This window comes from Manis pentadactyla, chromosome 4, assembly GCF_030020395.1.
Source record: "Manis pentadactyla isolate mManPen7 chromosome 4, mManPen7.hap1, whole genome shotgun sequence".
NCBI lineage: Eukaryota > Metazoa > Chordata > Mammalia > Pholidota > Manidae > Manis > Manis pentadactyla.
In genome coordinates, this window is record NC_080022.1 from 101221448 (window position 1) to 101246947 (window position 25500).

Here is a 25500-nt window from a genome sequence, read left to right on the forward strand (position 1 = left end):
TATCCCTTTTTCTCTCTCTTCTTCTTCTGGTACCCCTATAATGCGAATATTGTTCCGTTTGAATTGGCCACACAGTTCTCTCAGTATTCTTTCATTTGTAGAGATCCTTTTATCTCTCTCTGCCTCCTCAGCGTCTCTGTATTCCTCTCTGCCTCAGCTTTTCTGTATTCCTGTTCTCTGATTTCTGTTCCGTTAACAGTCTCTTCCACCTCATCCAGTCTGCTCTTAAATCCTTCCATTTTTTGTTTCATTTCTGTTATCTCCCTCCTGAATTCATCCCTTAGCTCTTGAATATTTCTCTGTAGCTCCATCAGCATGCTTATGACTTTTATTGTGAATTCTTTTTCAGGAAGATTGGCGATTTCAGTCTCACCAAGCCCTCTCTCTTGTGTTTGAGGGATTTGGGGCTGAACAAGGTTCTTCTGCCTTTTCATGGCAATTGGAGCAGTTGCTGGCAAGTGGCATATGTGTCAGATGGGAGAACAAAGTCCCTTCCTGCTTGCTGGTTGTCTTGCCTGTCTCTGCTGTCTGTGTGGGTCAACCGCACTCAGGGAGCAGCCTCTTGGTTAATCCCCTGTGCTGCCTTGGGTGGGGTGGCCCTCGGGATGGCCTAGGGCACTGGCGGGGGTCACAGGCTAGCGGCGCGTGTTCTGCCATGAGAACAGAGCCCCTTCATGGTTCCTGGACTCTGCGTCTGTCTCCACTGTCTGCACTGGTCCACTGCGCGCAGGAAGCAGCCTCTGGATTAATCTCCTGAGCTGCCATGGGCGGGGCCGCCCTTGGGATGGCCTAGGGCCCTGGAGAGGGTTGCAGGCGAGTGGCTTGTGTTCTGCCGTGAGAACAAAGCCCCTTTGTGCCTCCCAGGAGCAGCCTCTGGCTGTGGGCCTGTTAGCCGCATACATGGGGAAGCCTCTGTGCTAAGTTGTGTGGTTTCTGTAGGCAGGGCTGCTCCCCGGCTGTTCCACAGCAATGGCGGGTCAGCCAGTTTGCTTACAGTGCCGGTGGGGGAGGAAGGAATGGCAGGCTGCCTATTGCTGTGAGGGGCTTCAGAGCTATGTTGCCACCCAGCAGGGCATTGGGGCACCTGAAGTTCCTTAAAGTTCCCAGCCTGCTGAGCTGAGTGTGCCAGGATGATTTTGTCCACCTGTTAAACCCTTGTCCCTTTAAGACTTTTAAAGTGCCTGCTTTTCTTTTGTCCCAGGGCAGCTGGCTGTGGGAACCTGTTCACAGTCTCAATCTTGGACCTTGCTTTTCCGCTCCTCCAATATCCAGTGCACCATACAATGTGTATCTGTGCTCCCAGGGCCGACCACCAGGACTGGTTATTTAGCAGTCTTGTGCTTCCACTCCCTCCCCACTCTGATTCTTTTCCTCCTGCCAGTGAGCTGGGGTAGGGGAAGTGCTCGGGTCCCACTGGGTCATGGCTTTGTATCCTACCCTTTTCCATGAGATGTTGGGCTCTCACAGATGTAGCCTGGTTCATCTACTGTATTTCCGCCACCCTACTCATGCCACCATCTTGAGAATCCAGCCCCTCTAAATAGTTTTTCCAACATCCTTTTACCACTGACATGAAATGCTAGCTTTATCATATGCTAAAAGAAATCTCATCTGCTCTTGGACTTTATTTTGTCCCATTGATCTTCTTGTCTATTCCTATGCCAGTAACTCTGCCAAGGGATTAATAAGTCTCCCTGTAGAAGACAAGTAGTGACTCTATAGTATCTTACTATGCTGATGGGCAGTGCCTGCAATGGGGTGTGGGACTTGATAATATGGGTGAATGTTGAAACCACAATGTTGCTCATGTGAAACCTTTATAAGATTGTATGTCAATGATACCTTAATAAAAAACATACATACGTACATACATAAATAAATCTGTCTGTAGAAGTGATAAGTTTCATGCTCAACTGTTCCTGTTAGAATCAAGCTAACATTTTACACAGCTAGTCTTAAACTTCTTGGTTTCTGAACTTCCTGCCCTAGGATATTATTAATCTGAATTACTGTATTTACTCTGTGGCCCCTCTGAATACTGGCTTTTGGATTGTTAATCACACAAACGGCATATTTACATGGTTTCCCTTAATTTTGAACTTCTACATACATTTGGCCAACTGCTTAGCAATATGAAGTGGACAGATCATTTTCTCTTCATGCTAGGCAATCTACCTCGTAGGCGTACTACATTGGAGTAACACAGCTATTGTTCATCAGAAATAAAACATGCTTCAGTTCTCCCCCTTCTCCATTTTCATTGTAAAGTGTACAGCTAACACAAACATCTTTTCTCTAATAGTGTGTGTGGTAGGTATTCACTCTACCTTCTGTTCACTGGACCCCTTCCTTGACTCCTAAGTATTTTCATACAGCCAGTATTTTAATATGGTAGGATATCCTTGGTAATATTGTGTTGGAGGTTTGTGGTGTTCTCTTTCTGAGTGGATTATTCTGCTTTTCAGTTCTTTCTAGCCACAGAGCTTTGTTCTCTGCTCATATTTCTTTTATTCATGTTACTTTGCCTTGATTAGAACAATTGAACCATAACTTATTGGTTGATTATGTTCAGCTGTAGATGCCATTGGAGGCCATGTCTACTTGAGTAAGTGATCCCATGGCCTTGTCTCAGCTTTCTTTTGGTATTTCAAGGACAGGTACTTCTCACACATATTTCCTTTTCTCTATTTTTATTTTCCTTCTATTCCCACCTGAACTTTGTTTATCCTAATCTTGAAATTCTTATTTAACAAATACTTAATAGCATTTACCAAATGCTCACTCAGTACTTTACTGGTTGGTGATATTAGTATACTTTATTTGCGTTACTCTTTGAAATTTTCATTATACTTGCATACGTATCTTCATGTTTGCTCTAGCTGCACAACTACCTTCTGTTGCCATCTTGCTATGGCCTTTATCTGCTCCCACCTCTGTTCCACCCTGCATAAATCTCAGTCTGCAGACCTTTGTTTCTTCATACTCAAATATTTGAATTTTTCTTCTGTATAGTCTATCCCTGGCCAGAGCCTCTAAACACTTTAATGTGTTCAGAGCATCTTTACCAATTTTTGACTGTATTGAGTTGATGGTAACTACAGTGGAAGGAGAGAAGTAAGGTCACTACTATATGTGTGAACACCCAAGAACACATACTAGTGTTTAACAGTGTTTGGGCTGTAAGGGCATAGGAGGAAACCCTATTCAGCCATTATGTACTGAAATGGTAGTAATCATGGTAGAAGGAAGATCACACACAATCAATAATGTTGGTAGCAGGGGTTTATGAATAGATTTTAACGTTTGTGGAGCACTTAATATGTGTAAGACCTTATGCTAGGCCTAATGGTGTTAGGTCAGATCATGGTGTCTGCCACTTAAGAGTTCCTAGCATAATTTGAGAAGTAGCCAAATATGTAAATAGTTCTAGGGCAAGCAACATCCATCAGTGCTATGAGAATAATATCTAAGAAGAGATTCTGTGAGCTGTGGTAATTAGGAACCAGAATGGTTGGTTTAATGTGGAAAGTTGGGCGTTCAGCTGTTTTCTGGATCTTCTGGTGTAGTACCTCTCTTGCAGCTGTCAAAAAGAAGTACCCACCATAAATGCTGAGGAGCAAGTTCAGAAGAATTGTACCTTTCTTTTTTAAAACATGCATCTGAAATCCTGCTATGCTGTTGGACAGTGACTGCAATGGGATGTGGGGAGAACTTGATAATATGGGTGACAGTAGTAACCACAATGTTTTTCATGTGAAACCTTTATAAGAGTGTATATCAATGATAGCTTAATAAAAAGAGGAAAAAAACTAATAAACCATCATAAGACAGTAAAAAGAAAACCTGCATCTAAAAAATTTTCACTAGGTATATAATTCTTCTCTACAGTTTTTTCCCAGTTCTTTAAAGATGTTGATCCATTGCCTTGCATTGTTTTAGGGAAGTATCCTGATTCTTTGTTCCTCTGATATATTGTCGTTTTTTTCTTCTGATTGCTTTTAACGTTTTTATCTATCGCTGATTTTAAACAATTTGAATATAATGTACCTGGTGTAGTCTTTATTGTATTCCTTGGGTTGAAGTTTGTGAGCTTCTTGGTCTGGATTTATATTTCTCATTAAGTTTGGGGAAATTTTGGCTATTATTTCTTCAGTTTTTTTCTATCTCCACCCCAACCCCCACATCTTCCAGAGACTCTAATTACATATATGTTAGGTTGTTTGAAGTTCTACTACTCAGTGATGCTCTGTTTATTTTTTCTGACTTTTTGTTTCACTTTGGATAGTTTCCATTGGTATGTCTTCAAGTTTATTCATCTTCTCTACTGCAATGTCTAATCTCCTGTCAATACTATCCAATGTAATTTTCATCCCAGAGATGAAACTTATCTATAGAAGTTTGATTTGTTTCTTGTATCGTCTGTCATTATTTAACGTGGTCAATCTAGTTCCTTAAATTCTTGAATATATGGAGTATAACTGTTTTAATTTCCTTTAATTTTATCTGTGTTATTTCTGAGTCACTTTGATTTTTCTTTTCATTATGGGTTTGCTTTTCTTGTTTCTTTCTGTTTTTCTTTTTATTGAATGTTGGACATTATGAATTTTATCTTCTTGGATGCTGGGTATTTTTATATTTCTATATTCTTTTTTTTTTTTTTTTAATAATTTTTTTTTATTGAAGGGTAGTTGACGCACAGTATTACATTACATTAGTTTCAAGTGTACAACACAGTGGTAGAACATTTATATACATAATTCTAGGTTCCAGCTATCACCCTACCAAGCTGTTACAATATCTTGACTATATTCCTTATGCTATACATTACATCCCGGTTACTTATTTATTTTACCATTGGAAGTCTGTCCTTTTTTTTTTTTTTTTTTGTGAGGGCATCTCTCATATTTATTGATCAAATGGTTGTTAACGACAATAAAATTCTGTATAGGGGAGTCAATGCTCAATGCACAATCATTAATCCACCCAAAGCCTAATTTTCGTCAGTCTCCAATCTTCTGAGGCATAACAAACAAGTTCTTACATGTAGAACAAATTCTTACATAATGAATAAGTTACATAGTGAACAGTACAAGGGTAGTCATCACAGAAACTTTCGGTTTTGCTCATGCATTATGAACTCTAAACAGTCAGTTCAAATATGAATACTCATTTGGTTTTTATACTTGATTATATGTGGATACCACATTTCTCTCTTTATTATTATTATTTTTAATAAAATGCTGAAGTGGTAGGTAGATACAAGATAAAGGTAGAAAACATAGTTTAGTGTTGTAAGAGAGCAAATGTAGATGATCAGGTGTGTGCCTGTAGACTACGTGTTAATCCAAGCTAGACCAGGGCAATAAAACATCCACGTATGCAGAAGATTTCTCTCAGAACAGGGGGGGTGAGGTTCTAAGCCTCACCTCTGTTGATCCCCGATTTCTCACCTGATGGCCCCCCTGCGACTGTGCCTGTCTTAGGTTGTTCCTCCCTTGAGGAATCTTACCCGTCTCTGGCTAACCAGTCATCTTCCGGGGCCATACAGGGAAATGTGAAGTTGGTAAGTGAGAGGGAAGCCTTATTGTTTGAAAAGGTTAGCTTTTTACTTCTTTGCATATTTATGCCCTGTGGCTTCTATGCCCAGCATTTGTCTTGAGGTATCTTTACCACTTGGAGGAGTTATGATACTCGGTAAATTTGATATGAGGCACGAATTCTATTTAAGGGTTGTAATTAGGAAGGAAGAAGAAAAGCTATAGAAGTAGCAGACGGAAGAAAACATGGGAAGATTGATTATTTCTTTGACATATCTTCTTGTAGAGTAACTTCAGCATATATAGGTTTTAAGCTACTACTTAAATTGCGCACACACATTAACATAATAGGAGTATAGTTACATAACCAAAGCATATCTGTAATTACCAGCCATCTCCAGTGAAACAAAGAAAACCATTAAGGCACCTTAGGCATTTGTGAAAACTTATCTATGATATGGTGGATATTGTCCAACTGAACTTGAACAGTCTGAGAGAAATCAGACAAATTAAAACAACCCATTCCTGGGGATTGTTCACATGCCATATGTTCTTTTAACAGTAAATAGTCTGTAGTTGTAAGACTTTGGAGCGCTACAATTTGCACTTCTCCAAATTCTTGGTTGAGTTCCAACAGTATAGATCCAGTCAAATTTGTTGTTTTACTGTATGCACAGGCCAGCTTAGATATCTCCTTCCTCATTCCCATGGCAAGTCCAGGAACTGGTGGGATGAGTGCATCTACAGCTGTAGCAGTGCATGGATCTTTGTTGGGGTTTTTTGATGATCATCTTCTGGCATGAGTCTTCCAGAGAGTGCAGATGTTGGAAGTTCTTTTTCATATCGTATCTTAGTTCATTTTCGGGGTAGCCCAATTAGGCTTTGATCCTCTGTATAAACACAAACAGACCCTTTGCCTACACTTTTATATGCCCTTTATACCCTTGTGTAGAACTTGTTGGAGGTTACCACACAGGAACTGCCCTTTTTTTTTTTTTTTTTTTTTGCTATCACTAATCTACACTTACATGATGAATATTATGTTTACTAGGCTCTCCCCTATACCAGGTCTCCCCTATAAACCCCTTTACAGTCACTGTCCATCAGCATAGCAAAATGTTGTAGAATCACTACTTGCCTTCTCTGTGTTGTACAGCCCTCCCTTTTCTCCTACCCCCCCCATGCATGTTAATCTTAATACCCCCCTGCTTCTCCCCCCCTTATCCCTCCCTACCCACCCATCCTCCCCAGTCCTTTTCCCTTTGGTACCTGTTAGTCCATTCTTGAGTTCTGTGATTCTGCTGCTGTTTTGTTCCTTCAGTTTTTCCTTTGTTCTTATATTCCACAGATAAGTGAAATCATTTGGTATTTCTCTTTCTCCGCTTGGCTTGTTTCACTGAGCATAATACCCTCCAGCTCCATCCATGTTGCTGCAAATGATTGGATTTGCCCTTTTCTTATGGCTGAGTAGTATTCCATTGTGTATTTGTACCACATCTTCTTTATCCATTCATCTATTGATGGACATTTAGATTGCTTCCAATTCTTGGCTATTGTAAATAGTGCTGCAATAAACATAGGGGTGCATCTGTCTTTCTCAAACTTGATTGCTGCGTTCTTAGGGTAAATTCCTAGGAGTGGAATTCCTGGGTCAAATGGTAAGTCTGTTTTGAGCATTTTGATGTACCTCCATACTGCTTTCCACAATGGTTGAACTAACTTACATTCCCACCAGCAGTGTAGGAGGGTTCCCCTTTCTCCACAGCCTCACCAACATTTATTGTTGTTTGTCTTTTGGATGGCAGCCATCCTTACTGGTGTGAGGTGATACCTCATTGTAGTTTTAATTTGCATTTCTCTGATAATTAGCGATGTGGAGCATCTTTTCATGTGTCTGTTGGCCATCTGTATTTCTTTTTTGGAGAACTGTCTGTTCAGTTCCTCTGCCCATTTTTTAATTGGATTATTTGTTTTTTGTTTGTTGAGGCGTGAGAGCTCCTTATATATTCTGGACGTCAAGCCTTTATCGGATGTGTCATTTTCAAATATATTCTCCCATACTGTAGGGATCCTTCTTGTTCTATTGATGGTGTCTTTTGCTGTACAGAAGCTTTTCAGCTTAATATAGTCCCACTTACTCATTTTTGCTGTTGTTTTCCTTGCCCGGGGAGATATGTTCAAGAAGAGGTCACTCATGTTTATGTCTAAGAGGTTTTCGCCTATGTTTTCTTCCAAGAGTTTAATGGTTTCATGGCTTACATTCAGGTCTTTGATCCATTTTGAGTTTACTTTTGTATATGGGGTTAGACAATGGTCCAGTTTCATTCTCCTACATGTAGCTGTCCAGTTTTGCCAGCACCACCTGTTGAAGAGACTGTCATTTCGCCATTGTATGTTCATGGCTCCTTTATCAAATATTAATTGACCATATATGTCTGGGTTAATGTCTGGATTCTCTAGTCTGTTCCATTGGTCTGTGGCTCTGCTCTTGTGCCAGTACCAAATTGTCTTGATTACTATGGCTTTATAGTAGAGCTTGAAGTTGGGGAGTGAGATCCCCCCTACTTTATTCTTCTTTCTCAGGATTGCTTTGGCTATTCGGGGTCTTTGGTGTTTCCATATGAATTTTTGAATTATTTGTTCCAGTTCATTGAAGAATGTTGCTGGTAGTTTCATAGGGATTGCATCAAATCTGTATATTGCTTTGGGCAGGATGGCCATTTTAACGATATTAATTCTTCCTAGCCACGAGCATGGGATGAGTTTCCATCTGTTAGTGTCCCCTTTAATTTCTCTTAAGAGTGACTTGTAGTTTTCAGAGTATAAGTCTTTCACTTCTTTGGTTAGGTTTATTCCTAGGTATTTTATTTTTTTTGATGCAATTGTGAATGGAGTTGTTTTCCTGATTTCTCTTTCTGTTGGCTCTTTCTGTTTCTATATTGTTAGTATATAGGAAAGCCACAGATTTCTGTGTGTTGATTTTGTATCCTGCAACTTTGCTGTATTCCGATATCAGTTCTAGTAGTTTTGGGGTGGAGTCTTTAGGGTTTTTTATGTACAGTATCATGTCATCTGCAAATAGTGACAGTTTAACTTCTTCTTTACCAATCTGGATTCCTTGTATTTCTTTATTTTGTCTGATTGCTGTGGCTAGGACCTCCAGTACTATGTTAAATAACAGTGGAGAGAGTGGGCATCCCTGTCTAGTTCCCGATCTCAGAGGAAATGCTTTCAGCTTCTCGCTGTTCAATATAATGTTGGCTGTGGGTTTATCATAGATGGCCTTTATTATGTTGAGGTACTTGCCCTCTATTCCCATTTTGCTGAGAGTTTTTAACATGAATGGATGTTGAACTTTGTCAAATGCTTTTTCAGCATCTATGGAGATGATCATGTGGTTTTTGTCTTTCTTTTTGTTGATGTGGTGGATGATGTTGATGGACTTTCGAATGTTGTACCATCCTTGCATCCCTGGGATGAATCCCACTTGGTCATGGTGTATGATCCTTTTGATGTATTTTTGAATTCGGTTTGCTAATATTTTGTTGAGTATTTTTGCATCTACGTTCATCAGGGGTATTGGTCTGTAGTTTTCTTTTTTGGTGGGGTCTTTGCCTGGTTTTGGTATTAGGGTGATGTTAGCTTCATAGAATGAGTTTGGGAGTATCCCCTCCTCCTCTATTTTTTGGAAAACTCTAAGGAGAATGGGTATTATGTCTTCCCTGTATGTCTGATAAAATTCCGAGGTAAATCCATCTGGCCCGGGGGTTTTGTTCTTTGGTAGTTTTTTGATTACCGCTTCAATTTCGTTGCTGGTAATTGGTCTGTTTAGATTTTCTGTTTCTTCCTGGGTCAATCTTGGAAGGTTATATTTTTCTAGGAAGTTGTCCATTTCTCCTAGGTTTCCCAGCTTGTTAGCATATGGGTTTTCATAGTATTCTCCAATAATTCTTTGCATTTCCGTGGGGTCCGTCGTGATTTTTCCTTTCTCGTTTCTGATACTGTTGATTTGTGTTGACTCTCTTTTCTTCTTAATAAGTCTGGCTAGAGGCTTATCTATTTTGTTTATTTTCTCGAAGAACCAGCTCTTGGTTTCATTGATTTTTGCTATTGTTTTATTCTTCTCAATTTTATTTATTTCTTCTCTGATCTTTATTATGTCCCTCCTTCTGCTGACCTTAGGCCTCATCTGTTCTTCTTTTTCCAATTTTGATAATTGTGACATTAGACCATTCATTTGGGATTGCTCTTCCTTTTTTAAATATGCTTGGATTGCTATATACTTTCCTCTTAAGACTGCTTTTGCTGTGTCCCACAGAAGTTGGGGCTTAGTGTTGTTGTTGTCATTTGTTTCCATATATTGCTGGATCTCCATTTCGATTTGGTCATTGATCCATTGATTATTTAGGAGCGTGTTGTTAAGCCTCCATGTGTTTGTGAGCCTCTTTGCTTTCTTTGTACAGTTTATTTCTAGTTTTATGCCTTTGTGGTCTGAAAAGTTGGTTTGTAGGATTTCAATCTTTTGGAATTTTCTGAGGCTCTTTTTGTGGCCTAGTATGTGGTCTATTCTGGAGGATGTTCCATGTGCACTTGAGAAGAATGTATATCCCGCTGCTTTTGGATGTAGAGTTCTATAGATGTCTATTAGGTCCATCTGCTCTACTGTGTTGTTCAGTGCTTCCGTGTCCTTACTTATTTTCTGCCCAGTGGATCTATCCTTTGGGGTGAGTGGTGTGTTGAAGTCTCCTAGAATGAATGCATTTCAGTCTATATCCCCCTTTAGTTCTGTTAGTATTTGTTTCACATATGCTGGTGCTCCTGTGTTGGGTGCATATATATTTAGAATGGTTATATCCTCTTGTTTGACTGAGCCCTTTATCATTATGTAGTGTCCTTCTTTATCTCTTGTTACTTTCTTTGTTTTGAAGTCTATTTTGTCTGATATTAGTACTGCAACCCCTGCTTTCTTCTCACTGTTGTTTGCTTGAAATATGTTTTTCCATCCCTTGACTTTTAGTCTGTACATGTCTTTGGGTTTGAGGTGAGTTTCTTGTAAGCAGTATATAGATGGGTCTTGCTTTTTTATCCATTCTGTTACTCTGTGTCTTTTGATTGGTGCATTCAACCCATTAACATTTAGGGTGACTATTGAAAGATATGTACTTATTGCCATTGCAGGCTTTAAATTCGTGGTTACCAAAGGTTCAAGGTTAGCCTCTTTAGTATCTTACTGCCTAACTTAGCTCGCTTATTGAGCTGTTATATACACTATCTGGAGATTCTTTTCTTCTCTCCCTTCTTGTTCCTCCTCCTCGATTCTTCATATGTTGGGTGTTTTGTGCTGTGCTCTTTCTAGTAGTGCTCCCATCTAGAGCAGTCCCTGTAAGATGTTCTGTAGAGGTGGTTTGTGGAAAGCAAATTCCCTCAGCTTTTGTTTGTCTGGGAATTGTTTAATCCCACCGTCATATTTGAATGATAGTCGTGCTGGATACAGTATCTTTGGTTCAAGGCCCTTCTGTTTCATTGTATTAAATATATCATGTCATTCTCTTCTGGCCTGTAGGGTTTCTGTTGAGAAATCTGACGTTAGCCTGATGGGTTTCCCTTTATAGGTGACCTTTTTTTTCTCTCTAGCTGCCTTTAACACTCTTTCCTTGTCCTTGATCTTTGCCATTTTAATTATTATGTGTCTTGGTGTTGCCCTTCTTGGATCCTTTCTGTTGGGGGTTCTGTGTATTTCCGTGGTCTGTTCGATTACTTCCTCCCCCAGTGTGGGGAAGTTTTCAGCAATTATTTCTTCTAAGATACTTTCCATCTCTTTTCCTCTCTCTTCTTCTTCTGGGACCCCTATAATACGGATATTGTTCCTTTTGGATTGGTCACACAGTTCTCTTAATATTGTTTCATTCCTGGAGATCCTTTTGTCTCTCTCTATGTCAGCTTCTATGCGTTCCTGTTCTCTGATTTCAATTCCATCAATGGCCTCTTGCATCCTATCCATTCTGCTTATAAAGCCTTCCAGAGTTTGTTTCATTTCTGCGATCTCCTTTCTGGCATCTGTGATCTCCTTCCGGACTTCATCCCATTTCTCTTGCGTATTTCTCTGCATCTCTGTCAGCATGTTTATGATTCTTATTTTGAATTCTTTTTCAGGGAGACTGGTTAGGTCTGTCTCCTTCTCTGGTGTTGTCTCTGTGATCTTTGTCAGCCTGTAGCTTTGCCTTTTCATGGTGATAGGAATAGTCTGCAGAACTGGGACGAGTGACGGCTGGAAGGACTTCCTTTCTTGTTGGTTTGTGGCCCTCCTCTCCTGGGAGAACAGCGGCCTCTAGTGGCTTGTGGTGCGCAGCTGCGCGCAGACAGGGTTTCTGCTTCCTGCCCGGCTGCTATGGAGTTAATCTCCGCTGTTGCTGTGGGCGTGGCCTGGCTCGGGCAGCTACTCCAAAATGGTGGAGTCGCGTTGGAGCAGGAGCGGCTGGGAGGCTATTTGTCTCCGTAAGGGGCCTCCCTGCTCCCTGCAACCCAGGGGTTAGGGTGCCCAGAGATCCCGGATTCCCTACCTCTGGATTAAGTGACCCGCCCTGCCCCTTTAAGACTTCCAAAAAGCACCCGCCAAAACAAAACAACGCCCACCAAAAAAAAAAAGAAAAAAAAAGTTTTTAATTTAAAAAAAAAAAAAAAAAAAAGGTGGTCGTTCGTTTTTCTTTATTCTTCAGTGCCAGCCTCAGGCCTCTGCTCACCAGTCTTTCTGCCCTGTTTCCCTAGTATTGGGGTCCCTATCCCTTTAAGACTTCCAAAAAGCGCTCGCCAAAACAAAACAGCAAAAAAGCAAAAAAAAAAAAAATGGTCGCGCGCTTTTCTTATGCCCTCTGTCCCCCAGCCTCCAGTGCCTGCTCACTGTTCTCGCTGCCCTGTTTTCCTAGTATCGAGCGCCCTGCACTCTGGCCCGGATGGCTGGGGCTGGGTGTTCGGCAGTCCTGAGCTCCGTCTCCCTCCCGCTCTGCCTGCTCTTCTCCCGCCGGGAGCTGGGGGGAGGGGCGCTCGGCTCCCGCGGGGCCGGGGCTTGTATCTTACCCCCTTCGCGAGGCGCTGGGTTCTCTCAGGTGCGGATGTGGTCTGGATATTGTCCTGTGTCCTCTGGTCTTTATTCTAGGAAGGGTTGTCTTTGTTATATTTTCATAGATATATGTTGTTTTGGGAGGAGATTTCCGCTGCTCTACTCATGCCGCCATCTTCTGCCCAGGTCCTATTTCTATATTCTTGAACTTTGTTCTGGAACGTAAGTTACTTGGCAATAGTTTGGTCCTTTTTGGTCTTGCTTTTAAGCTTCTTGGGCAAGACCAGAAACATTTAGCCTAGAGTTTAATTTTTCTTCTTTACTGAGGTAAAACTTTTCTGAGTACTCTATCCAGTTCCTTGTGAAGTATGAGATTTCCTACTATGGTCATTGGGACAGGAATTATTTCTGGTCCTGCGTGAGGCCCAGGTATTGTTTCCTTCAGTTTTTTCAGGTGGAGCTTTCCCTGGCCTCAGGTGGTTTCCTCACATGCTTGTGCCGAATAGTAATTCAGCTGAAGACTTGGCAAGGTGGTTGGGAGCCAGTCTGTGTATCTTTCTGTGTAGCCCTCTCCTCTCTAGTACTCTACCCTGTAAACTCCAGCCTCTTTGGCCTTCCCAGGCTATCAGTTCATTCTCCTAAACTGAGAGAGGGCTCTGCTTGAATTCCCCTTCCCTGCACTGTGGCCTGGAAATTCTCTCCAGCCAGTAAACTAGAGCAGGTGTAGACCCTTGTTTGCTTCTTGTCTCTCAGGGATCATTGTCTTTTATTGTCTGAAATCCAGTCTTTTGAAAACTATTGTCTCAGATATCCTGTGTTCTTTAATTGTTCCAAGTGGGAAGGTAAATCTGATCCCTGTTACTCCATCTTGGCCTGAAGCAGAAGTCCTCTCAGAATAGAACTTATATATTTCATACTCATTCTGTCATGGGGAAATTGGGTGGGTCTGGCCTTATCTTTTCATTTTGTCATCCTTCTTTTCACAGCTTCACAACTAGTTCTTAAAGAAAATGAAATTTAATATTTATAGAATGCCTTCCATGTGCTATACTATATTTTAGTCTCAAAAGTGAATAGGCTTGGCCCCTGCACCAGATGGGCTTCAGGTCTAGTGGGGAGACAAATGAGGTTCTTGTTGGTATAATTAGAAGTAATATATATTTTGAAATATCTCAGATGCCACCACAATGTAGAGTGACATGTACATTGTGTAACTACGATAAATGATTAAAGCATTAGAATATGAAGGCCTTTTGCTGACACTTGTAACTTCTGTCTCCTAGCCATGACCAGGTTGTCCACCCTTTCCTGGACACCCATAATCTTTCTGCCATTGAAGAGGGAAGGATTGTAACTGTGCTCTTGGCCCTACAACTGCCCTGGATTAACCTTCTTTTATATGACTTTTCTTTGCACCTGAAGTTTTGTCTGTTGTTAGATCTGACTTTATGTTTCTCTTTTACTTTCACCAATATACAAACGTTAAAGACTAAAGTATAACAAATTAGTTGCCTTTGCTGTAGACAGATGAGTTTTTTCCAGTGAATTTGTATATTTTCAAAAGTAAAATTTAGTTGGTTGTTGAGATTGAAGGGGAGGGAAGGTTAAGGGTGGCAGAGGACCACAGTTACAGCTAATAAATCTGGCCTATGTTTTCAAAGGAACTCTTTGGATGATGAAAGAGGTCAACTTGAGTTTTTTAGGTTAAGATGAGGGTTGCTAGTGACTTTTAATAATCCTCCTCCTGGGACTGGGTGACAGGAAAATGTGAGTAATGCCAGCATGCGCTGACTGGGTAGGTATGTAGCGCATTACCTGAAAAGCGACAGTTGCAGGTCCTGATTGGCGCAACACTAACTACCTTGAGCCCTGATCAAGACAGCCAGACCTCGAGTAGTGGAATTTGTTTCTTGTCCTAGTCAGTTGTTGTGACCAGAGTGCTCCTTAGAAAAATAGCCTATGTTTAGATGACTGTTTCCCAAGTGGTCTGTCTGGTACTGTAGTAGTTCTGGCTATTCCTTCTCAAGGAGCTCATTGATGTAACTTCAGAGAACATGCCATGTTGCTGTGTGTGAAGTGTCTTACAAGACACACTGCTGTGTCAGTTTTTAAGCTTCTGGTTCCAGATGTCTCTAGTAGCCCTACTTTTTCTCAGATACTTGGCCAGCTTACACATATGAATAGCCTTTTTGTCCTGCAGAGGCTGTGAGAAGCTCTGCCCAAGCATTTGAGTTAACCACCATTTATGGAGCAAGCCCTTCTGTGAGGCACTCATTGTACTCTTAACAGAGGCTGTACAAGAGATTCCACTGGCCTCAAAGGTACTTATAGTCCAGAAGGGAAATAGCATAGGTGAATTCAGAGGCCCATTCAGAAGGACCACAGAAGAAAAAAATTAGAAGACAAGCAAAACAGTTGGTGTTTTGAATTCTGTTTCTTCAGGCTTCTCCATTGGGATTGGTGTCTTGAATGACCAAGCAGCTGGCACCCAACCATTTATAGACATGTTCTATTTTGAGACTGAGTTTGTGGTTTGAGAAGGATGTATAATCATTTTCAATAAATGCTTATTGAGTGTACAAAGTATTGTGGTAGGCACAGGAATACCAAGAAGTATAAAGTTATATCCTCTGCTTCTAAGGAACTGCTCATATTTGGAAATTCAGGGTGTGTCTAAGATTAAAAATATTCTTAATAAGATAGAAGTTTCATAAGAGAAAAGCATAATTGTCAACATTTAGTAGAAATGTATAGTAAACTATTAACCCCTGTGGGATATAGGGCATGTGGCAGGGGCAGAGGAAGGATCTTCGCTTTTTATTATATACATTTCTATATGGTTGGGAATTTTTACCAAGTGCTAGTATTTGCCTTTTTGGAATTATTTCTTTGTCAGTTAAAATAAAGATAGAGACTAGAAGATTACATACATTAACCTTGAATATCTTTGTGTGATAGGATTATGAATGATTTATATTTTCTGTATTAAGCCTCCTTACTATTGTCTACATTTTCTATAATGGATATATACTGTTTTGTAAATAGAGAAGAAACCATTTGAAAAACAAAACCCAAAAGCACTTACAATGATTATTATAACTACATTTCAACATCCTAACCATATTTTGGATGGTAATATACCAGCTCATCCTTTTTGTCTTCTCACTCACCACAACTCTATTAAGGTCATCCTTCTGTCATTACTATTATTAAATAAAAAGATGAAGCAAGGGCATTTCTACCTGCTTCTGTCCCTTGTCATTTTGAGTGAGTTAGCCTAGAAGCAAAAGGAATCCAGATATTAGCTATGCAACTATACTGTGATGGCTGCTTAGAAAAATTTAAATTCTCCTGATTGGGTTACAATTATATCTGTCAATGTGGGCTGTGATCTCTTGTTTTAAAGCATCCTAAGAATACTTTCTGTATCTTTATATTTAGTTCTGTTGGAGAAAGCAACTAGACTATCCCATCTCTCCATCTGGTACAGTGAAGAAAACTCACTGCTTGGCTTACTTTTTGTCTGAGAGAGAAAATTTCCAAGTTATTTGTAATTCACATTAAGCAGTTAAATTCTCTCTCCCCCAGATTTTGTTCTGGGGGTTCCTATTTTCTTATAATTATGAATTTAATTACTTTGAAAATAATAGTTGTCTTAATTATTTAAGGAAGTCAAAGATTAAAGGAGAGATGTCATTTCTAAATAAATGTTTTTTTCTTTATAGCATGTGTTTGATGATCTCAGTGGCTCAGTATCCCTGTCGTGGGTTGGAGATAGCACTGGGGTAAGTAATACTTTGAGTCTGTTAATTCAGCCTAGCAGGAAGAAGATGTAGATTGTGGGAGTTTAAGCCCTGAATGTTGTTCCTTCCTGAAATTTCTCTAACCTCAACAGTAGAAAGTGCATGCTTGCAGGACAGACTTCCAGAAAGCTGTGCTCAGTTTGGTATTGCTTTGGAACAGGGAACATCTTGTGACCACCTTCTTCAGTAAAGGAAAGATAGCCACCTTTTTTAGTCCTTTGATGGCACCTTGGCATCAAGATGAGCAAGAAGGAAAAAGAGGAAAGAGAGTGCCATGTGCTAAGAAGGGACCCTCATAATACTTGGGAAAACCCTTGTGTGGAAGCAGAAAGCTGCACATTGCATGACTGGGCATTTTCCCAACTGCACTGTTCCCATGTCCTTTCCCACAGCTTTTGTCGAAGGGCCGTGGCACCCATGGACTCATGGCCATCTGTTGGCCCTTACCCTTCCACAAAGCGGGAACTGCCCTGGTTGAGGGAGTGGGAAAGTCAGTCATCTCTACTAATGTGGAGCAATCTAGTAGGAGCTTGTGCCGAGGAAGCATTGGCCTCAAGTTTTGAGTCAGGACTTGGTGTTACCTGGCTCTGTTGTCCTGCCTCAAGAGCTACCTCTGGTAGTGCAGTAATGTATATATCATGGCATCAAGGCTCATGATGGCTATATCAGGATCTGAAAGAAATGTAATTTTGATGCAAGTCTTAAGTTTCTTATTTTAATTAATTTTTAAACTTCTGGTAGAATTTCCTTAAGCATGTCTCAATTTCTTCTAAAATTTGAGTTGTGACCTAATTTCCATGATTTTTCCATTTATCTAAGATAGTTGGCATCTGCAAGATTTCTTGTTATGTGGCTGTTTGAGCCTTCTTAGTTTCTTGTACTGTTCTATCAGAATCCTTTCCTCATTCATGTTTTTCTCTAGACAAATACTTTAAAAATTATTTTAAAAATACAAGGAGAAGAAAAGGATGCATATATGATACAGTGACCTCTATTAGAACACGCATACTATTCTAGCCTCTGTAAGAGAAAGATGATTTTTGCCTGAGAATATCTTATAACGATATGGATAAAAAAAAGTTAAAACCTTTCTTTATTGTAATGTGTTGTTAATTAATGCTACCTCACTGCTTCAGGTATAGGCAACAACAAATGAGTTGAACTCTTGAATCATTATAAGCCCTAGTAACTTTGTCCGTCTAGGTTTTCAGATATATTACAACATAGGCTACTACAAAGCAGGGCTTTTGGCAGTCTTTCAGAGGTAGGATTAATCTCATCACATGCAAGCATGTAACTGAACTATCTGTCTTATTGACCACATGCTTTTGTCTCTCTCCAGATCATTCTAGTCTTGACTACCTTCCATGTACCTCTGGTAATTATGACTTTTGGACAGTCCAAGCTGTATCGAAGGTGAGATGCATAATATAGGGCTTGGGCATTGACTGAGTAACACATTGTGAATTTTTCTCTGCTTTTCTAGACCTGATGAAATCTAACAGTTGATTTAAAAGATCTAGCTATCTTAAATTTTCACAGGACTGTCACACTCAGCATATTTTTAAATATCTATTTAGCAATCTGAAGAAGTATGAAAAGGGATCTAGTTCCAAGGAGATTAGATTGACCTGACTGAATGGCAAAACTATAACAGAAGATGAAAGAGTCTACGGGGTGTATGTTTGTTAACTTAAATGGGTATTTATTTGTAGGAAGTTTAACCATCTTTGTATTTATTATAAGCACAAAATGGCTTGTATATCCCTGAAATAATAATCCTCACTGTACCTTCCAAGTGAATATTACTTATATAACATTTTGAGGCCCAAACAGGTTGTTTCTAGATCAGACCTACCAAACTGACATGTGGTGTTGACATGTAGGTGGTAATGATGGCAGCATATGTTCTGGAACCATAACCTGTACTGTGACATTCAGTTTTAGAGTTGTCTTCTCAAAGGTATAGTTTGGTTAATAGTAGGATAGATTCAAGACAAGCCAACTCCCAGAAATTGTTGATTGTCTTGTCAGTCATTTGTGTCTATCCCATTTTTTCCCAAGGGACCTAAAGAAATATGACACCCCAGCAGTTGACATCAAACTACGCCCAGGGCTAGGGGATCTCCCGGGATTCATCCTACTTTATCAGGGTTCTTTATTTAACTGTGATCTTTTAACCAGTGCTCTCTGTCCTTCAGCACAGTGACATTGGCTTACAAGTAGGCCAAGAAGGTATTGTTTGGAATTGCTGTAAGCTCCTTAATGGCAAGGTTCTTGACTAACTTAGGGTTGTCCAACAACTAGCCAAAATGACACATAGGCAGGCAGTACACGGTAAGTGAGCGAATGAATGAATGCCTTGGCTTCTCTATAATTTTTAGACTGATAATACATGTTTATTTGTTTGATAAACATTGGCAATGTACTATGGAGCCCTAGTTTTAGAAAGGGCCATAATTTCTAGGTTTTTTTTTTGTTCAGTTAGAACAGTAGTTGAACCATTTCGGACAGATAAAAGGTATCCCATTTGTGGAGGAAAAAAAATGCATGAGAAAATACATTACAAATGTTTGTGACTTAAGTAACTCCAGTGTTTAAGAAACCTTGCTATCATAAAATTTTTACTTATGATACAATTTTCCTTACCAGTATCTTTCATCATAAAAGCAATACAATTCCACGGTAAAACATTCGGAAATTTTAAGGGAAAGAAAAAATTTACCCTAAAGTCAAGTGTAATCTTAATATATTTAATCATATGGCTGTATAGACTTGGGACGCAACATGGTAAAATGTAAAGTTGCCAGGTTTTGTTTGCAAATAGGCCTGGGATTGAATCTCAGCACTGTTGTTTGCAAGCACAATGAACTCTGACAAGTCATTTAATCTCCTTGAGTCTTCTTTGTCATTTGTAAAAGAAAAATGATAATAATGGCTACCTTAGAGCTGTTATGGGTTTTGCTCTGCAGTACCTGCCATGGAGTAAGAACTTGGTGGGGTTAGCTGCTGTCATGTCAACAGCCAGGGGTGGCATGTAGCCAGCATGTACTGGCACTGTTGTACCAGTTGTTAAAATGAATTGAAAGCCTTCCATGCCAGTTGGTAAAAAGTGATTGCCTACGCCCAGATGCCTCCATGGCTTCTACAAATACATACACATCCCCACCCTTGTCAACATATGGGAGTTAATAACACCTGGCTTTACAGCCTGTATTCATTCTCATTGGTCAGTGCTCATACCGTGATGTTTTTCATGTCCCATCTGCCAATAACCCAGAATTTACTTAGTCATTATTCTCTTGGACACTTAAGTTGTACCTAATTTTTTCACTGTTATTAATGCTGCTGTGATAAATATCACACATAATGTGTGTCATGATTGGAAGGAATGCTAAATTCCAGTTCGTTTTTTAATAGCAAATGAAAACCTCCTCTCTGATCTCTACATGTTTTGAAGGCTGTTTACTAAACTGCTTCTCCAGGTTGAAATTATTTTCTATATATATTGCTTCTGCCACTTTTTTGCTTGCCTTCTGAATTTACTTTTTATTCTCTACATTGCTCTTTAATCTTGTGCCTACAACTGGACCTGACAGGTTCCTGAGTCACACCCATGGGGAGTGAAATGTGTTTTCATGGCTTTTTTTCCCCATCCTTTTGCTTTTCAATATTGTGCTTACCTTAAGACAGCCCAAAACAAAACAAAAATACAGTATCGCTGTGTTGCTACCACCATCTGACTCAGCCTTTCTTATCCTATATTTGTCTAGTCTTGTGAGGGACCCCTAATATATACTTTACTAGAGAGTAATCCTATTTGTTTCTTGTATAGTATCATGTTACTAAAGTTCTTTTCCTTCATACTCCACAACAGGGTTTTTTGTTTGTTTGTTCTCTGTTTTTACCAGGGTCATTTTGAATATTAATTATTTCCTCCCTACTGTGAAGTAGAAACTCTTCCAGAATTTAGGTGGAAACTGTAAATATGCCTGTGGCCTCTCCAACTGAGCTGGCCTGGTCTGGTCTGAAGTGACTCATGTGGTTGAACAGGCAAGCCAAGAGGCACGTGTTGCTTAGTTATGGGAAAGGGAGGAACACCTTGATGGAGATGAGTCCTGAATATGTTGAGATTGCCCAACTGAGAAATGAAAACCTGTTGAACCCACTCTAAAGGCTCCTCTGTTTTACACAGATTTAATGATTATATTACTTATTGGATTATCTTTTTCTACTAAATCTTATGTGGTCAGAGGTTCATTTGGCATTCAAATAAAAGGAAGCTAATCACATGCCTACGTACCCTGGTGCAGAGGCTCACAAGAATTGAAGGTAGTTGTCTCTTACCTGTGCCAAGCTAGAGGGAATATACATTCGTCCTTAGGTTGTGAAAAAGAATTGTTAGAGATTTGGGACATAATAAAGTCCCTAGGCTTTAAACAAATTAAGGAATAATAATTCATATGATAGATTATAATATACATTTGTCTCTCACAAATATGAAGTTAGAAAGGAAATTACAGTTATGATGACAATTTGATTTTTGACAGCCAAAAGAAGTTTTGTACCTTTTTGTTTTATAGTCTCCTGAGTCTAACTTTTTATGGTAAGCTCAACATAGTGAAACATATGTAAAGCATTATGCTACCCCAGAATTCTATACCTAATTACCACAAAATTGCTGGGCTATTTTTTTTGTGATTTTTATTTCCTATTGAGAGTTGTTCAATTTTTGGAAATTCATAAGGGCATCTTTAAGAGATTTCCCATGAAAATTTATTCCATAGTAAGTGTAAGTTTTTCAGGATGTTTTGTTACTTGAGGTTAAAAATAAAAGGTTAAATGTATACAATAGATATTAAAGCAATGTACAGGAAACCAGCCTCTCCAAGACATCTTATATGACAGCCTTTTTAATGATATGTTTGGTTTAATTTTCAGGTTATTAACAATGACTGCATATTTTAGTAACAAGGCTGGCATAAATTCCATTTACAAAATGCACTTTGGTGGGGGTTTTTTCTTAAAAAATTTTATTGAAACTTATGATGGTATTTTGCTACACCTTCACTTTTACAAACTTTATAGGGCATATAAAAATCATCAAAATGGTGGTTTTCATCACTTAAGAAATATTCCCATGAAAATACTTATTCTTAGAGTCATCTTGTCAGTCAAACCAAAATAAGAACCCCAGATAAATATTCATGTTCCTTCTGACAAAGTTCTGTGGTTTTACTTGCAATATCTTTCCCTCTTTATTATCTCACTTGCATTTTCAAAACTTCTGCAGGAAAATGCATCCTTTTCCAATTAGGATAAAATGCAATAAAATATTAAAATAAAAAAACGTAAGGTAGGTAGCATTAGACAGTTGGGGTCAAAAAAGAGACTAAAGTACTGGGAGATCAGTTTAATGTAAATTCAAATTCTGCCAATTTTACTTGGCAATAATTTTAGGCCTGATTCCTTTGTCATATTTTAATAAGCTACATTGTTTAATAAGCTACAACAATTAATAAGCTCTATTGATCTTTTAATTGGAAATCTCAATACAATCAGTGCTCATTATTCATGATGGTAAGGTTCTGCCAAGTCTCTATGAATACTGAATTAGTGAACACTGAACCATTGCTTGTACGGGAGATACAGGGCTAGGATCCTGCAAACCTCTGGTCACAGCATTCAGTTTTGTCGATTGATCAATAAAGAAAGTTGTTTTGCATATGTTTCTGTTTAAAGACACCTAATTTAATATATGTTAGACACCTTATTTAACGTATATTGTTGATTCACTAACATTGAGCTCACAACCACCTCATACATGAAAGAAGCTTATCTAATCCATATTTTCTCATTAGGCACATCAAAGCCTTCTTGTGCTCAGGAACACTAGACAGCACTTCAACACTGTGCTTAGGGGCCATTTTAAACAGCAAAATCACCAGTAAAAATAAAAAATGCACAGCATTAAATAGACCTTGAAAAAGATACAGTATAGGAGCTGAAATAAGAAGACAGAATGTCCCCTTATTAGACTTCAGTTGGGAATGTGTGCACTGAGTGGCTCAAATTTTTCATCTCCCCATGAATGTCTGTAAATGACTGCAAAAGTGCCACAAGTTGATTTCTGAGGTTACAAATACCTTTCAGTGAGTAGGCAAGCTTGCAAATACAGAATATGGGAATAATGAGTTTCCTGTAAGTTTTCCTGATAGTGAAAACTACAAAACTATAATTATTTTTGAAGAGTTTGTTATCATTGTGCTTTTATGTTGCAATTTACAGAAACTTAATCATGGCAAAAAGGACCTAAAGGAATAGAGAACTGGTTAGGTCTGGAAGCTGACTAAACAAGGATATCTGTGCTTATTTGATTGTTGAGAAAGTAAAATGTAAGAGTCCCCGAGATACTGTAGGACTCTTACTATTACTTCTCATTAAATGTCTGCAGAATAAATGCCTGGGGTCATGAGTTCCTATATATTGTAAATGAAAAGTGCTCAAAAAGAAGGGTGTAATTGTTGGCTATTGGTATTTGGGTTGAGTGTCAACATGAGTCTTCTGGAAAAACCCCTTTTCATTGCTTCTATCTTGCTAGAAATTTTAATGGTATATTTTACTAGAAAAGTTCATGTGATGATTATTTTTTCCCATCTATTTTAATGTCTAGATTTTTCTTGTTCTTGGAGTTTATAAGTCTGTATTCCAAAAATATTTGTGTTATAGCACTATTTTCTTGAGTTATAAATGTGCATATTCTTATGTATACCATAGATACATCCAAAAGTGATTATTTATTTTTGGTAACCAGAAATTGGTTGTTATTAAAAAGACTTGTTTCTAAAGCATCTGGTTTCACAGGATTTTGTTAACTTATGATGTGACTGCCTTTCATAGCTCTGTTTAATAGAATTTGAAAAGTAGATTTATTTTTGAAGGTATTCGTTGATTTCTTCTTCAAGGTACTTTTAAATAATGTGTTATGTAAAAATGTATCCCTGAGCCCAGCACGGCCTCAACAGAACCCTACTTAAATACCAGCAAGTTGATACTAGTCTGTTGTGGTCCAGTTTAATTGGCTCAAGGACCAGAGTGCTGTAGCAGATGATTTTTGTTTTGCTCATGTTGCTTTCTTGTCCTGAAGGGCAGAGATGTATTTGTTGTGCCAAGTTCTTAAAAAGCAAGCAGGCTTGCTAATAGGTTTATGGCAGTTCCCTGGGGAGGTGATGAAGGAGGGGAGATTTGTAAGCTGGTGATCATCAAACCACTGCAAACCCCTTAAGAAAGTTGTCTGAGTAATTAATGAGATGTACACTGTAAAGCTAGGAATTGTTCATGTACGTCATTTGGCCTGCTGTCAGGGAGATAAGAGCTCTTCTTACACTCCAAAGCCAAAGAAAGGGTAATATAGGAATCTGGGGATGGCGTTTTGATCCCTGCTTTATTTATCTGGAACTTTCCTGTGTGTGTGCTAAAATATGGGATGAATCATGCAGACAACTTAAAGTTACACATAGTTTGCTTTAGTACTCTGTCAGGGACCTATATAAATATTCAGAGATACTTTCCTCTTGTCTCTCTCTAGCTTCTTCTAAGCTGATGTTTACTGCCGGGCCACACGCCCTGGCAAAATAGAGGAAGACTGCAGGCTACAAGAGAATAACTAAAAGCTGTCTCTAGTTTGGGGCTGAGAGTTAAAAGGATTGGATTGTAGTTTCAATTTTTCCCTTAATTAACAGGTTGACTTTTAATAAACTGCCTCCCCTTGAACCTCCTCATCTGTGAAATAAGAGAGTTGGACAAGAGGCTCTCTTCAGTCTCTGGCATCTCTCATGTTCTGCGGTTCTGTGATGATTTGTCAAGGCCACTACCAAAATTGTCCCATCTTTTAAGTCACATATTCTATCAGTGAAGACCACTGTACATTGTATTGATCACTGGCCAACTAACTGGCAGTACAGAGTGGTCTTCACTGCTGAGTGTGCACTGAGACATTACGTTCTGTATCATGTTGTAGTAGAACTGTATGTGGTATTAAACCTGTCAGAGCTAAACAGCTACTGATTTTTGCTTTTGCTTTTATTTTTCAAAATATAAACGTGGAATCAAATATGGTTGGAATGAACTGTTGGGGAAACTTTGACAACCCAAGAGTCGATATTAAGTATGTTTTTCCTAGCTGTGTTTCACGTGTGGTGTGCGTTAGAGACCTGTGTCTAGGGATCATAATCTTGGGGTGCAGTGGATATAGATTTCAAGACTCCTGCTACTTAATTTACAGCTTCATCAGGAATACTATATATTAATAGATTAGTTAGGAGGCTTTGGACTACATTTAGCAGAGATCCCAACTACAACTAAATTAGATAATAAGGAAATTAATGGCTCATAACTAAATACAGAGAAAGGATGGGCTTCATTGTCCATTCAATCCAGTGTCACGGGCTGTGCTTCTCTGGAATTCCAGAATTACCCCAGCAGCGCTCTCCACGTGTGTTAGCTTCAACTTCATGTTGTGCTCTAATTGTATCAAAATGCCTTAGCGGAGTTTTTTCTTGCATTCACGTACTACAGCATTGGGGTTTCTCAGCCTTGGCATTACTGGTTTTGGAGCCAGATAGTTCTTTGTCATTGTGGAACTGTCCTGTGCTTTGAAGGATGTTTAGCAGCATTCCTGGCCTGTACCTGCTAGATGCCAGTAGCATCTTAAGCCTGAGCTATGATAATCAAAGATGTCTCCAGATACTACCAAATATTTGCAGCAGAGTGGGGAGCACAAAAATACATTGGTTGAGACACACTGGTCTAAAGGAAGACAGACCATTTCATCAGGGGACTGAGAAAAAGTGTTTTGTAAAGGACTCCGAATTTCCCCCTTTTGTCTTATTGGCTTCATCTGGGTCACTGCCCAATTCCACCCATCACCAGTAGGTGGGTAGAATTTCCTTCACACTAATTAGGCCCAACACTGGAGCTAGGAATGGAATCAGCTCCCCTGAGGCAAGTAACTGTTCAGGATAGGGTGAGTGCCTCAACAGAGTTGATGGAAAGGGGTAACAGATGTAGGGCAGGAACCCAACAATGTCCATGATCACTGCAT

General features: G+C 39.3%; 1 protein-coding gene across 4 annotated transcripts in view; it reads left to right on the forward strand.

Annotated features, from left to right (window-relative positions):
* Positions 1-25500, forward strand: part of SORT1 (sortilin 1) — a 91532-nt gene that overhangs the window by 33251 nt on the left and 32781 nt on the right. For all 4 annotated transcript variants that reach the window (XM_036916668.2, XM_036916666.2, XM_057500560.1 and 1 more), the window contains exons 2-3: positions 16320-16379; positions 17740-17813. In XM_036916668.2, the coding sequence (XP_036772563.2) occupies positions 16320-16379; positions 17740-17813 (134 nt within the window). The remainder of the gene's footprint in view (positions 1-16319; positions 16380-17739; positions 17814-25500) is intronic.